We start from the raw sequence: 16,023 nt of genomic DNA, 5'->3' as shown, positions 1-16,023 counted from the left end.
AGGCCCTGGTGGCACAATGGTTAAACGCTTGGCTGCTAACTGAAAGGTTGACAGTTTGAACCCACCAGCCACTTTTCAGGAAAAAGATGTGGCAGTCTGCTTTCGTAAAAATTACAACATTGGAAACCCTATGGGGTAGTTCTATTCTGTCCTATAGAGCTGAAATGAATTGGAATCAACACGACAGCAGTGGGTTTTTCATTAGTCTTTATTACTTAACAATTAACTGTTGCTGTTGAGTCAATTCTGACTCACGGCGACCCCATGTGTTAAGGTAGACCTGCTCCATGGAGCTTTCTTAGCTATGAGCAATTCTATTCTGTAACACATGGGATTGTCATGAGTTGGAATTGACTCAACAGCAATCAATAACAACAACAATCTTTATGGAAGTAGATCACCTGGCATTTCTTCCATAGTGCTGCTGGGTGGGTTCAAACTGTTAAACTTCAGTTTAGCTGTTGTTAGATGCCATCAAGTTGGTTCCAACTCATAGTGATCTTATGTGCAACACAACGAAATAGTGCCCGTTCCGGTGCCATCCTGATAATCATTGCTATCTTGAGCCCATTATTGTAGCCACTGTGTCAATCCATCTCGTGAGGGTCTGCTGCTTTTTTGCTGACCCTCTTACTTTACCAAGCATGATGTCCTTCTCCAGGGACTGATTCCTCTTGACAACATGTCCAAAGTATATGAGACGTGGTCTTGACATCCTTACTTCTAAGGAGCATTCTGGCTGTACTTATTCATTCTTTTAGCAGTCCATGGTATATTCAGTATTCTTCCCCAACACAATTCAAAGGCATCCATTCTTTTTCAGTCTGCCTTATTCATTGTCCAGCTTTCACATGCATATGAGGTGATTGAAAATACCATGGCTTGAGTCAGGTGTCCATTAGTCTTAAAGGTAACATCTTTGCTTTTTAACACTTTAAAGAGGCCTTTTGCAGCAGATTTGCCCAATGCAATGTGTCTTTTGATTTCTTGACTGCTGCTTCTATGAGTGTTGACTGTGGATCCAAGTAAAATGAAATCCTTGACAACTTCAATTTTTTCTCCATTTACTATGGTGTTGCTTATTTGTCCATTTGTGAGGATTTTTGTTTTCTTTATGTTGAGGTGTAATCCATACTGAAGGCTGTGGTCTTTGATCTTCAACAGTATGTGCTTCAGGTCCTCTTCACTTTTAGCAAGCAATGTAGCGTCATCTCCATATCGCAGGCTGTTAATGAGTCTTCCTCCAATCCTAATGTCCCATTCTTCTTCATATAGTCCAGTTTCTCTGATTATTTGCTCAGCAGGCAGGCTGAATAAGTATGGTGAAAAGATACAACCCTGACGCACACTTTTCCTGACTTTAAACCACACAGTATCCCCTTGTTCTGTTCCAGTGACTGCCTCTTGATCTATGTACAGGTTCCACACTAGCACAATTAAGTGTTCTGGAATTCCTGTTCTTCGCAATGTTATCCATAATTTGTTATGATCCGCACAGTTGAATGCCTTTGCATAGTCAATAAAACACAGGTAAATATCTTTTTGGTATCCTCTTCTTTCAGCCAGGATCTATCTGATATCAACAATGATATCCCTGGTTCCACATCCTCTTCTGAATCCAGCTTGAATTTCTGGCAGTTGCCTGTTGAGGTACTGCTGCAGCTGCTTTTGAATGATCTTCAGCAAAATTTTACTTGCATGTGATATTAATGATATTATTCGATAATTTCTGCATTCGGTTGGATCACCTTTCTTTGGAATAGGCAGAAATGTGGATCTCTTCAAGTTGGTTGGCCAGGTAGCTGTCTTCCAAGTTTTTTGACACAGATGAGTGAGCACTTCCAGTGCTGCATCCGTTTGTTGAAACATCTCAATTGGTATTCCATCGATTCCTGGAGCTTTGTTTTTTGTCAATGCCTTCAGTGCAGCTTGGACCTCTTTCTTCAGTACCATCAGTTCCTGATCATATGTTACCTCCTGAAATGGTTGAACATAGACCAATTCTTTTTGGTATAGTGACTCTATCCTTCCACCTTCTTTTGATGCTTCCTGTGTTGTCTAATATTTTCCCCATAGAACCTTTCAGTATTGCAGCTCGAGGCTTTAGTTTTTTCTTCAGTTCTTTCAGCTTGAGAAATGCCAAGCATGTTCTTTCCTTTTGGTTTCTATCATCAGGTCCTTGCACATGTCATTATAATACTTTACTTTGTCTTCTGGAGCTGCCCTTTGAAATCTTCCATTCAGCTCTTTTATTTCATCATTTCTTCCTTTTGCTTCAGCTAGTCAACATTCAAGAGCAAGTTTCAAAGTCTCTTCTGACAACCATTTTGGTCTTTTCTTTCTTTCATGTCTTTTTAATGATCTCTTCCTCTCTTCATGTATAATGTCCTTGATGTCATTCCACAACTTGTCTGGTCTTCAGTCATTAGTGTTCAACGCATCAAATCTATCCTTGAGATGGTCTCTAAATTCAGGTAGGATATACTCAAGTTCATACTTTGTCTCTAGTGTGCTTGTTCTAATTTTCTTCAGCTTCAACTTGAACTTGCATATGAGTTAATTGATGGTCTGTTCCGTAGTCAGCTCCTGGCCTTGTTCTGACTGATGATATTGAGCCTTTCCATTGTCTCTCTCCATTTACTATGGTGTTGCTTATTTGTCCATTTGTGAGGATTTTTGTTTTCTTTATGTTGAGGTGTAATCCATACTGAAGGCTGTGGTCTTTGATCTTCAACAGTATGTGCTTCAGGTCCTCTTCACTTTTAGCAAGCAATGTAGCGTCATCTCCATATCACAGGCTGTTAATGAGTCTTCCTCCAATCCTAATGTCCCATTCTTCTTCATATAGTCCAGTTTCTCTGATTATTTGCTCAGCAGGCAGGCTGAATAAGTATGGTGAAAAGATACAACCCTGACGCACACCTTTACTGACTTTAAACCATGCAGTATCCCTTTGTTCTGTTGGTAACAGCTGCCTCTTGATCTATGTACAGGTTCCTCATGAGCACAATTAAGTGTTCTGGAATTCCCATTCTTCGCAATGTTATCCATAAATTATTATGAGCTTTCCCATGGTCTCTTTCCACAGATGTAGTTGACTTGATTCCTGTGTACCCCATCTGGCAAGATCCACATGTATAGTTGTTGTTTATGTTGTTTAGTATTTGAGTACAAATCGCCAGGGACTTTCATTATTACTTAGTGACATTAAAAGGCTATACAAATTCAAACAATAAATGCAGGTATTTTTCTGCTCTGTTACTTGGAAAATTCATGAAAGACAATCTCTAGTGTCTCATGATGTCTTTAAGATGCAATGATTTTAGGTTCACCTGATTGTGTCTTGCAAAATAGCAGTTACAATTTTTTAAATGACTCTATGTATTGTTCCTTGCATGAAAACTTCTCAGCTCTTAAATATTTATTCAATTAAATTTGCAAAAGTAAAAATAATGACAAGTAGAAAATGTTAATTTCCAAGTGCTTTCACACATCTGATGTATGAAGAAAAACACACTTTACTACAGCTAATTCAAATATGGAGAAACAATACCATGGTGCTATAACGGAGCAAGATGTCCAGGAGGCTATTATTATGTATTCTGATAGGTTATGTAACCAGCCTATGGTAACAAAGCTTTGCAAGAAGAGACAGAAAAGGAATCCATATCTTTCTAGCTCCTATAGAAATGAAGTTGGTGCTTGATTTTTCCTAGGGAAGCAAAATAATTTACATCACACTGGATGTGGGAAACAGCCTCCACCCTTCCTTCCAAAAAAATTAAAAAAAAGAGTCAATGTAACTTTCAACAGTGGCTTGTCCTTGAAATAGAGTAAGTAGCAGCAGGGAGGAAGAGAAAGCAGGTCTAATTTGAGAACTGATTTTACGGGTGAATAACTTTTCAGTGTGAAATCTTACTTAAACACTATTCAGTCTACATAACTGTTGATATAACCAGTTTAGCTTTACCAGGTATAGAAGAGGGAAAGAACAATTGAACCCAAGGGAATGGTGTGTGAAAAGGTACAGAGGTAGGACAGAATAAAGTCTATTATGGGAAGAGAAAAGGATGCTCTGTCGCTGAAGCAGAGGGTGGATGATTTTGGGGAGAAAGGCTGGGATGAGGCTGAAAAGCTGGTGGGGTTGTCTCGTGGTGACCCTTGAAAGCCATTTAGACAATTTTGAATTTCACTTATAAAAACTCATTTATCAAAAAATATGCCAAAGAAGTTTTAAGCCTTGTAGAAATTATATTGTTTTTAGTTCTTATTGCAGTGCTATGAGTTTCAATTAATTTTGGTCTTAGTCATTAACACAATTAATGTTTTTGTTGCCTAATTGTTCACATGTGATTTAAAAAAAGTTTACTTTGACTGTCACTGTGGGAAGAATCAACTGGTGGTTAGGTTGAGCAGCTCAAAGCAGTTGAAGGAAAGGGTGAATTTTATCTCAGACAAGCAGAGTGTGTTCTTCATCTAAGTGACGTCTGCGGATTAGCACCTATACCTTTCGACGTGCACAGAAAGTGTTGTTTATGGTCAACAAGGTACAAGGACTATTTAGGGTAGGTTATTGCCCAGAGAGAAATTAGCTAAAATGAACAAGGCCAGAGAAGGGCACTAGCTTTGCTGATTGTCAATCACACTGTTCTACACTGTGATAAGTCCTTCGCATATATTATCTATTTAAGCCTCACAAGAACCCTGTAAGGTAGGCATTATTCTCTCCATTCCACAAATGAGGTATTTGAAGCCAAAGAAAAATTTAGGCAAATGGCTACCTAGAATATATCTGAAATGTCAAAACAGAACAGAACAAAACAAAATTCCACTTGTTAATTCTACAAGCAAATACCATCATTAAGTTATTTAAAACTAGACTTGAAAAACTAAATTTGATCCTAGGATAGGCATCATAAAGTTTAGATTAATGGTTTTTCCTTCTATTTAAGATGTTATTGCTGTATTTTAAAAATTCGTATTTGGAAGAAAATTATTTGAATTTATGAACTTGGATGGTCAGATCTCATTGCATAGATTGGGGGAGGGGGGATCTTCGTCTTTGGATTCATTCTCTCACTCCCAAATAAAATGACTATCTCAGATGGATACATTTCAGTGAGTGACACCATTTGGGACAAGGCCTCAGGCTGTTCCCCTACAATTTTGCCATGGCCAGGAGCCATATTTTAAGATCCCATCCAAATGGCCCAAGTGTCAGTGGTGACAAACTCAAGATCTGGGCCTATCATGTTCCTATAGAATATGGTTAATTAGGATTCCTGATAAAGTTTTTGGGAAAAAAGTTATCACAGAGGAAAGTAAAAGTTATGCTGCTCATGACAGTTACTTAATAGATTAAATTTGTAAATTTTATTAGTCATTTATTTCCACTTTTCTATTTCAGAACTTGTTCTATGAAAATAAAAATGTATTAGAAAATGAAAACCTTATAGTATTTAAAATATTTAACCAAAATTACACAATTACTTCAAATTCTAATTTATGCTTTGATTTCAGAGGTGAATAAGGAGGCATTTTCTAGCTCCTTTTTGTGCTGTACTAGAAACACTAAATAATATCAACTGGCAGAAAACTAGAGTTATATGACCTGGTACTTTGCAAAATAAAATGCCAAATCATAAGTAAAACTATATTAAATGTTATCACCTTAGATCTTCCAAGTTTATAATTTTTACATATAACCTAGTCGGAAACTTCCAAATTTAAATTTGCCCTCATCACAATACATTTAAATTAAATTTTCTCCTTGATTTTTCTGTTTTCTCTGTGCTCGAGTGTGTGTTTTTTGGGAAGAAAAATCCTACAAATTGCCCAATACATCAACTTTCCAATAATGGTAATGGGAGAAATGCTGTAAATATTCGAAGAAACAATGCGTAGTTAATCGTTCCTAACTCTTGTTCTGACGTTATTTATCTCAGTGTATACCTAAAAAAAAAATTCTTTTTAAGCCAACTCCAAAAATCTCAAGGTTTTGGATACAATTTAGCAGGATCTCTTTGTTCTGTTGATAGAAAATTTTGAAATTTATAGACAAACATGCTGGAGTAAACCAGTTAATGATGCAACAGTTAATTTGAGGTTTCTGAAAAACATACTATGGTCTAAAATTACATGATTTGATATAAATTGTCTTGAAATTCTGATTTGTTTTGTAAGAAAGTACAGTAAAAAAATCATCATTTTCGAAGCAACACAACTAAAGATGTTAAATAGTTCCCATTGCAAATTCTACCCAGTTTTTCTTTGAAATTGTGCACTGTAGTGCAATTATTTAATTAATGACAAATAGCTCTTCCCCACATCCTTTTTATTTACTCCTTATATACATAAACAGAAGGAGCCCTGGTGGCACAGTGGTTAAGAACTGGGCTGCTAACCAAAAGGTCTGTGCTTGAACCCAACAGCCACTCTTCAGGAGAAAGATGTGACAGTCTGCTTCCATAAAGATTACAGCTTTGGAAACCCTATAGGGCAGTTCTACTCTTTCCTATAGGATCACTATGAGTTGGAATCGACTTGATAGCAACGGGTTTGGTTTTCTTTTTTATGCATAACAGTAGCAATATGATGAATTCCTGGATTGTTGACCTTGCTTAGTATAAAGATTTTATTAAAGGCTTTATCTGTGTTACTCCTGTATAAAATAACATGAAATTTAGTTTCTAATCTTCTAACCACATATACCAGAAAAAGAGAGGCTGTAACAATTGAATGGATTGGGACAAGATCATGGTTTACTCACACAAATAGTAAAACACTTAATAAAAAAAAATAAAATACCTCCATTAACCACAGAGGGCAGCACCATACTGTGACAGCAAAATACAAAATGGACCTTAAGCATCCTGGCTCTATTATAGATTTCTTGATCAAACAGGGACATAGGTGAACTTAAAGTTTGAAGGCATATGTTTTGCTGTGTTTTCACTTGCATTTTCCAAACGGTCTCAGTTCTTGATTCCACACTGCTATTGTGTGGATCAAATAATCCCTGGTCACAAAAATACCCAGCGAGTGACTGCCCCGGCGTCCAGGTTATGAGTGTGGTCAGTCATTCCACATGCCTTAGGGATGAGTTATCTTTGCCACGATGAGAGATTTCCTTTTCAAGTTTTGTAGCCCCAAATACAAAATACTATCACCAATAAAAGTAAAAGCAATGAAGGAAATGTATATTTCAACCTTGTTCAAGACAGTACTGAAAACAGCTTTATCTTTTCTTGCTGCCCGCTTAAAAAAAGGAAAAAAATTATTACTAAGTACAGAGGAAATCTTACAATATACTTCTAGAATTGTAAATATCCGCTACCCTAATGTTCTCAATGTGAACCACAACAGGCGTTTAAAAATATATCTGCCATGTGTACACTTGATATGACAGTTCTAGTCTCTTTCTTCGTGGTTCCATAGTATTATAAAACAACTTGGGAGGGGGAGCGAAAGAATTCCGAACACATTTTCCTCTTCCTTCCAACCTCTTATTATGTTTTGCAGAGTTAGATCATACGTTTTAAACAATATGACTCAGTTTACGTTCGTGGTCTTCCAAAACTCCAGAATATTCTCGACTTTATGTGAGCAGAGATACAGTTTACGGAGTATGGATAAATTAGTCCCACGCTCCTGCTCTGCGTCAAACAGGGATCCAGTCCTCTCCCTGATTCCCGGCGCTCTCTGACATGCAGCCCTCGCCATCCGGGAGACCAAAGGAACCGCTAGGTTTGGAAATGCCGCCTGGTGCGGTTCCAGGACACTTGGCACGGAATTAGAATACCTGCACTCGCCACCCTTTCTTCCCACCCTTTGCTCCTAGTATTTTACAAGTTGCCTGCAATAGGGTTAAACACACATCAGGCAAACAAACGTGTTCTTTCGAGCCACCGTAATTGGATCGCTGGAGCGAAACAAACTCGCAGAAGCGTTCAGAGACCGTAGCCAGAGCGCCAGTCTCCGCTGAAAGCAACTTCTAAGCGTAACTGCAAGCGCCACCAGGGTGCAGATTTTAGTTGGTGGCTAAGCACAACTACGACACTCCATCCCCCGAAAAAAAATGCATGGAGGAGAGAGCAAGGATAAGGCGAAAGCCGCCTGCATTTCTGCACCTCGGCGCCCATAAGAAAGCTCTGCAGCTTTCGGAGATGGGATGGAAAGGCCAGGAGCCACCGTTCCAGCGAGAGGGGGGGACGAGGGAGGGCCCCTCCGCCCACCTCCACCCCCAGCTCTGCGCCCTGACAGCTGTCCAGCTTTTGGAATTCATTGGCTTCCCCCACCTCGCCTCCCAAATACCACCGCAATCCCGTTTAGCCCCCCGCCCCACCCTCGCTGACCTAATAAGGCCATGCAGTCTGCGGGGGGGGGGAGACCTATATAAAAGGCGCGGGCTCGCGCGGACTCTGAACCACGCTGCGCGGAGAAGGCAGGAGCCGTCCAGCATCAACAAGGACAACCATGGCCAAGGAGTGGGGCTACGCCAGCCACAATGGTGAGTACAGACAGCTGCAACCTGGGTCCCGGACAGGGGCCAGGGAAGCGCCTCAGCATCGCACAGACTGGGCAACTCCACGGAGTAAAGTGGAAAGCATAGGCGTAGGAATGGATGGAAACTAATGTATACTTGCAAGTTCCAAGCGATGCAGGCCCTTTTACCTTCATCTCACTTAGTTCTCTCTACTGTTATTATTTCCAGTGAAGGAAACTCAAGCCCAGAGAGGTTCGGTAACTTGCCCAAGATCACATTGCCTCTGACTGGGGAGTCAGACAACCTGATTTCCAGTTCCGATGGTCACTCAGTAGTCTCTGTGACAACTGGACAAGGCACTTACCCTTTATGAGCCTGGAGTTGGTATAAGAATTCCTGCCTACCTAAGGCTTCTGCCTATCTATGAGATAAGGAGTATGAGTGAGCTCTGAAAACCACAAAGTGATGCAAAAATGTATGTAGTCAGTTATTTTATTCCAGCCTTATGATAGTGGCATTGGTTAAAAAAAAAAAAAAAAAGTGATGCAGTGCATTTCAAAAATAAGCGTTTGAGACTATATTCTTGAGCTAGACAGAGAGAATACACCAAGGTAAATGTAGTCTCTAGGTAGACTACTAACACAACTATGAACGGGTCTTAACAGCTAAGCCTGTGTTGTCCACTCTGAAACCAAAGACAATTTTGCAATCACTTTCTAGCCTCTGTGTATTTTGTTGGTTCAGTCCATTAGAAAGAGGCGATGGGCCACAAAATAAATAAATCCCCTCAACTTTATTTCCTAGGTCCTGACCACTGGCCTGAACTTTACCCATTTGCCAAGGGAGACAAGCAGTCACCCATTGAGCTGCATACCAAAGACATCAACCATGACCCTTCTCTGGGTCCCTGGACAGCATCTTATGACCCTGGCTCTGCCAAGACCATTCTGAACAATGGGAAGACCTGCAGGGTCGTGTTTGACGATGTTTATGATAGGTCAAGTAAGTATAACACTTAGGTAGAGTTACATGGACAGGTCCAATGTACATATTGGAAAAATGTGATTTATGACAGTAATAGGGGGCAATTTATTTCTGAAATGGATATGACATTTAACTTTGCTTTAGTTGTGAATTATATTTATATACTGAAAAGAATGTCTCATCTTCCAACCTCGGGCAATTTGCTGCTGCAAAATGGCCCCATGCCCACGGAAAAAGTTGGCAGTGCATTCCTGAAAGGGAACATGGGTGGGGCAGTGATGGCAATGAATCCAAATGAGTATTCTTCAGGCTCTGATGACCTCCTGCTGAGGGTTCTTGTGCTTCTTTCCACGGTCTGGAGAGCGAAGCATCCACTCTCAAGAATAGCAGAAACCATTTTACAAAGCAAGGAACATAGCAAAGAAACAAAGTAGGCACTTTCCTCCCCTAACCTGGGAGGGTGCCAGTCCAGAGGAGATAATACGGCCATTGTTTGAGTCAAGATGAATTCCATGTTTCGACCACATTTCTTTCAAATATAGCAGGATTCACCTTATTAATCCTGTTGATAAGTATTTTTCAAGTATCTGGCAATTTCTTCTTGAGTAGTATCAGTGTGTGTGAAGCTGGAACATTACATGTTTAAAAAAAAACTATTTTAGCTGCAGTATTAAGCAAAATAGTGAAATAATAGTAAATTAATAGAAATGTTTTATTTCACTATAAATAAGAAAGAATCCTTAATATGCTGGTGCTTGATATACAATACAATTTCTTTTACTCACCAATAAACTCCTATTTATAATAAAGTTAAAATTATTATTTTAATTTTTGATGTACATGACTGAATATTCTTAATGATGTTGTAGTAAAGAGTAATAGAGTCATAATTCCTACCTACTAGAAAGTTCCAAGTAAAGACTATAATAGAAATTTACATTTTCTTAAACAATGAGCTCATGTTGTTATCTTTTCCTCCTTCCTCCTTGCCCCATTTAAATTAAGTTCCATTTCAAAGGAAAAAGAAAAATGAAATTAAACAGTATCTATTAGGTTGAACCACATGCCATGTTAAAAAAAAGTCATTTTTGTAGACCAAAAAAAAAAAAAAAAAAGGAAATTTCATATGGTTTATCCTAAGAAATTGGACTCACATGTCCAGATAATAACTGTGCCTAGTGGTTGGACAGGAAAAAATGTAGTGAATCAAGATTCCTCATTCCTACATGACCAAGCTCATACTGGCCAAGGACTATTGTTTTAGACCTACACTATAGTTTGACTCTGCCACTTCAACCTAATATTTGACCAACCCTTTCTAGACTAGCTACCCTCTGAATTCTATTTCGATCTAGTTTATATTGTTAAATTTGGTTTTAGGGTTTCTGCATAGTTTCCTAGTGTTCCTAGGAAGATATCTGAACGTCTAAATCACTTTGCAGGCTGAATGAATTGAAACTAAATTAAGCGAGGGGCTGAGGTATTTACATAACAAGCCCGAATAGGTGCTACCAAGAATTATCTAGTTTAGCTGTCTACATTGGTTGATTTCTCGGGAAATTTCTAAATTTTCCGTTTCATCTCATTTGAGTAGACATAATCTAAACTGGGCTTAGATGAAAGTTATTGCTTGTAGTCTTAAAGAAGAGTGTAGTTGGAAGCAAGACATAGAGAAGGAATCCACATTTGCTTAGTGATTGCTGTGCTGGACACTAGTGGGGACTTTAAGGTGCTTAATCTCATTTAATCCTTACGGCAGCTCTGAAAGGTTGGCATTATTATCGCCCTCTTAGAGATGCAAAACAGGTTCAGAGAAGTTTAGCAACTTTACTGAGATCACATAACTAGCAAGGAGTGGAGCCAGGATTGGAACCTAAATCTGACTGGCTCTCAATTGTCACGTTCTTCCCACTGCAGCACATTTCTGACCTGCCCTTTGGTTGTATGCATTCTTATTGTCCTTCTGTTATTTTAATTTTGTATTCATAAATGTTAAACTGACATTTGAAAAATAGTAAAGCAAGCAAGCTAAACAACAAAGACAGAAAAGAAAAATTGTTTATATTGACATTTCCCAAGCCTTCATTTTGTGAGAAGGAGACCAGTGTGCTTGGGAATGGAACCACCTACCCAGGAGACTGACCGCATTTGCCCATCAAACGTTGGCTGTTACACCACTTGTTTACAGGTGGGTTCTGTAAGAAAATTCGTGAGCTCACTGTTGACCTGGCTTCTCTGAATCACAGTGCTGAGAGGCGGCCCTCTCCATGGGTCCTACCGGCTTCGCCAGTTTCATCTTCACTGGGGCTCCTCTGATGATCACGGTTCTGAGCACATCGTGGATGGAGTCAAGTATGCAGCAGAGGTAGGTGGAACTGCCATGACCACATACAGTGAAAACTGAAAACTGAAAAATAACAGCCACAGCAGCAAAACAGTATCCACTGCTTTACGCTCAAGCCTGGATGGTATAAATGGTTAATGTGCTTGGCTGCTTACCAAAAGATTGGAAGTTCAAGTCCCCCCAGAGGCACCTAGGAAGAAAGGCTGGTGATCTAGTTCCAAAAAATCAGCCATTAAAAGCCCTATAACATAGTTCTACTCTGACACCCATGAAGTTGCTATCAGTCAGAACTGACTCTATGGCAACTGGTCTACTGGTTCAGTTTTAGCATAAGGTGAAACTGCCAAACATTCTAGGCTAGACAGTTACGAGAGTGTAAGTGAGTTAGCATCATGCCTGAAGACTTCCAAGGCTATATTAAGAAATTGGGTAGTGGCTTAATATAAAAGGGCAGAGGAGTCCTGAGTGGAACTGCAAAGGTAAGGATAGCTAATACGTCCTAAATGCTTACATGTGTTAACTAAATTTAATTATCTCAGCAACCCCTTGAGATAAGTTACAGATGAGGAAGTTGAGGCACAGAAAGGTTACATAACAAAGTCACATGGCTGATAAATGCTAGGCCTGGTGTTATACCTCATGCAGACTGGTTTCAGAGTCCTGTGGGGGCAAACACTACTCTCAGTTAACCCATTAAAGAAAAGTATGATTTGTAGCTCAGATCAAGTGATTAACTTGCAAAGAAAGTTCGCACAGGGACTAAGACAAGCCTCATGCATGCTATCTTTACAAAGCCAAGCCTGTGAGGGGACATTGTAAGCAAATGCCCTGGCTGTGAAGATCATTTACCTTTTGCTTTGTGGTTTTCCAAGGGCCAAATCCGTTGCAGTAGAGTCGATTCTGACTCACAGCGACCCATAGCAGAGTAGAACTACCCCAATGGGTTTCCAAGGAGCAGCTGGTAGATTTGAAGTGCTGACCTTTTGGTTAGCAGCTGAGCTCTTAACCACTACACCACCAGGGCTCCATTTCTAAAGGCAGGTTCTTGCAAACACAGGGCACTGCCACAGGAACCTGGAACCACATGTGGACCTTTCTAGCAGTCATAAAATCCATGATTCCGACTCATAGCAACTCTATGGGACACAGTAGAACTGCCCCCATAGGGTTTCCAAGGCTATAATTTTTATGGAAGCAGACTGTCACATCTTTCTCCCATGGTTGAGTTGGTGAGTTCAAACCAGGGACAAATTAACTACTAAGCACAGTATCCATCGGCTTGCATTAGCAAGGCACACACGGGCTTAATTGCATTTACTTCCTGGTCAGTGGTGAGCAATTTCACATGGGTTTCACTACATCTTGAGGTGGTGGGAGACAGGTGAAATTGTGCACTGCAGACTGTGCAGCTTGGTGGGAAGTCACAATTGGGCCCATGGGTACCTTGCTTATTGGGTAATCCGGCCCTGGTTCAAACCGTCGACCTAATTCTGATGGGTTCCTCCATCAGAATTACTAGGCAGCTTAATTGTTGGTTTAAAGTAATCTCTAGGAGACCCAAGTACTTCACTGTGATCATTTCATTTCTTTACAGCCAACCTAAAGAGCCAGTGGCAGGGCAGGATAAATTAATTATTGAAAACACCTTCTAGACATCCTGGTCCACAAATGGGGAAAGTTTAGTATATTTCTTATAGATGTGGGTGACGCTTGCATTTTACCTTTGCACATGGGATTATTTCACACTTTTTATCTTGAATAAAATATTTTTAACTGTTGTGTACTATTCTCTTGCCACTTTGTATAACTCATTGTGGGAAATTTGACGAATTTAACTAGTGCCCATGTTCTAAATTAAGGTAAGGTTGCCACCAGGTTCTAGAGAGCTGACTGCTGAAAAGAAGTAGATAGGAAAGTGCCCAAGAATTTTCCCCTTATTTTTCCTCCCTGACATTCCTATTAATTGTGACTTCAGGATGTTAGCAGCTTCCTATTTATAGCTTTATGCTTCATTATTTGACATAGTCAGAAAAAGAAGTAATATTATGCAAAATTAAAATATTTTGAATAAGTATAACAAAAGTACAGTTTTTATAAATTATTATGTTATAAATCTATTTATCTTAATTCTATATACTTTTGATTTGAACCATTAAAATAAAAAATAAAAACCAAAAAAACCCAAACCCGTTGCTGTCGAGTCAATTCTGACACATAGCGACCCTATAGGACAGAGTAGAACTACCCCATAGGGTTTCCAAGGAGCGGCTGGTAGATTCGAACTGCAGACCTTTTGGTTAGCAGTCCAGCACTTAACCACTGCACCACCAGGGCTCCTTCATCAAAATACTACCTATTAATATTTAGAATTTTATCTACTTCTATGAGAGTGTTCAGCAACCTTAGACTGTACAATTATTGGGTTTATTGTAGACAATTTATTTTCTTGCTCTAAGAATTTTCCTCATAACTTGCATTCTATGGTTTCAGCTGCATTTGGTTCACTGGAATCCAAAGTATAACACTTATGGAGGAGCGCTGAAGCAGCCTGATGGAATAGCTGTGGTTGGTGTTTTTCTGAAGGTAAGGTAAAAATTGACCATACTTTTTTTTAAAAAGTTAGTTCCTTATTAATGCACAGGATAGCGTGAGTTTCATTCCCTCTTTTTGCTTAAGGGGGACAACATCTCTCCCTCCCTCTGTATAATTTCAGTATTCTTTTAGGTAATCAAGATATTTCTATTAAGATCAGCTCACAATATTTTGTTGTTAGTTACCATGGAGTTGATTCCGACTCACGGTGACCCCATGTGTGCAGAGTAGAACTGCTCCATAGGATTTTAAAGGCCGTGGCCTGTCAGAAGCAGATTGCCAGGCCTTTCTTCCAAGGCACCTCCGGGTATGTTCGAACCACCAACCTTTTGGCTAGTAGTTGAGCGCTTAACTGTTTGTGCCACCCACAGACTCCTCAAAATAGTTTAGTATTCTTTAAAAGTGTACTTTTTTTTCTTGGCCGTACTCCAGAATCCCTAGCACTTCTAAATTCTCTCAAAATGTGGGGTGTGTGTATGGGTGTGTGTATGAGTGAGTGTATGTGTGGGTGGTAGATGAGGACAGAGCCATAGAGGGAACTTATGTATGGTGGCAGTGAGGGTAAGGGAGGCATATGTTCGTTATCCTTTCCTAGGACTCCATTTCAACTGCACTGGAAACCAGAAAAGCCAATGCTGGGAACCACTGTGATGCCAAAGTCCTGGCTCAACACCCCTTCGGCTTAGGGTGGCCACCACTCACATGATTCCAGGCTAAGATAGCACATGGAATGCGTGTGTTGTTGAGCCAACGTTGGTTTAAAGAGGACTTAGTGTTATTAACACATGAGTGTAGTAGTAACATAATCTAGATTTTAAGTTAGAGGTGAAAATCTGGCTTCTTTCTTTTTGAATGACCTTATTTTTTTTTTTTAATGTTCTGACTTCATTGGGTCATTTTTAGTGCTTGAACAGAACACAACAGGAAGTGGAGTGGGTCTGAGAGGAAAGACAGTGAGTTTAGTTTTGAATACGTAGAGTCCATTCTAGCTCTAATTCTATAAAAAGTGAAATGATTTTGCAGAGGAGGTCAAGGACATAAAAACTAGATCAACTTGTAATTTTGTGGTTTTGTACTTTAGAGGCTTGAAGTCCAAGTTTAGGTCAGAAAACATATACCCTAAAATCTTGGGATATAAAATCTTGGGATATAAATCTGGCAGATTTATAAACACCAGTTGCAGATGGATGGATCAAAATCAGCTTTCAAGACAATGCTAAATTATGGAGAAGGGAGAAATATAATTCTTGGTTTTCTGTTTTCTTTACTACAGATAGGATGTGAGAAAGGCGAGTTCCAGCTGTTTCTTGATGCACTGGACAAAGTTAAGACAAAGGTAAAACAAAACAAAACAACTTCCCTCCTAGAACATAAAGCAGGGCATTTTGATTTTGTTTTTACATTTTCACATGTATTTCTCTCACCTAAAATTAGTTATTAAGTTTGATGGACATGCTAAGTATACGTATAAAAATGAATTCCGTTATATTTTTATAGTTTACAGTTTTTAGAGTAGTTTCACATATATCAGCTTATTTGATCTTCACAGTCAGCTTGCCGGATAATTACTTTCCCAATGAAGGTCAGAGTCAGAGAAGTTGAGTGCCTCCCCACCCCC

At 39.4% G+C, this 16,023-nt stretch overlaps 1 protein-coding gene across 1 annotated transcript in view; it reads left to right on the top strand.

Annotated features, from left to right (window-relative positions):
- The first annotated feature begins 8,430 nt into the window (after window positions 1-8,430).
- CA3 (carbonic anhydrase 3) overlaps window positions 8,431-16,023 on the top strand; it is a 10,575-nt gene continuing 2,982 nt past the window's right edge. Inside the window, exons 1-5 of the mRNA XM_004370797.2 lie at window positions 8,431-8,509; window positions 9,290-9,487; window positions 11,716-11,834; window positions 14,304-14,396; window positions 15,679-15,741. Of these exons, the coding sequence (XP_004370854.1) occupies window positions 8,476-8,509; window positions 9,290-9,487; window positions 11,716-11,834; window positions 14,304-14,396; window positions 15,679-15,741 (507 nt within the window). The 5' untranslated portion in view covers window positions 8,431-8,475. The remainder of the gene's footprint in view (window positions 8,510-9,289; window positions 9,488-11,715; window positions 11,835-14,303; window positions 14,397-15,678; window positions 15,742-16,023) is intronic.

The sequence above is a fragment of the Trichechus manatus genome, unplaced genomic scaffold (genome assembly GCF_000243295.1).
Source record: "Trichechus manatus latirostris isolate Lorelei unplaced genomic scaffold, TriManLat1.0 scaffold00009, whole genome shotgun sequence".
Taxonomy (NCBI): Eukaryota; Metazoa; Chordata; class Mammalia; order Sirenia; family Trichechidae; genus Trichechus; species Trichechus manatus.
The sequence above is the reverse complement of the archived record's forward strand: the minus strand, read 5'-3'. Positions and strand labels throughout refer to the sequence as shown.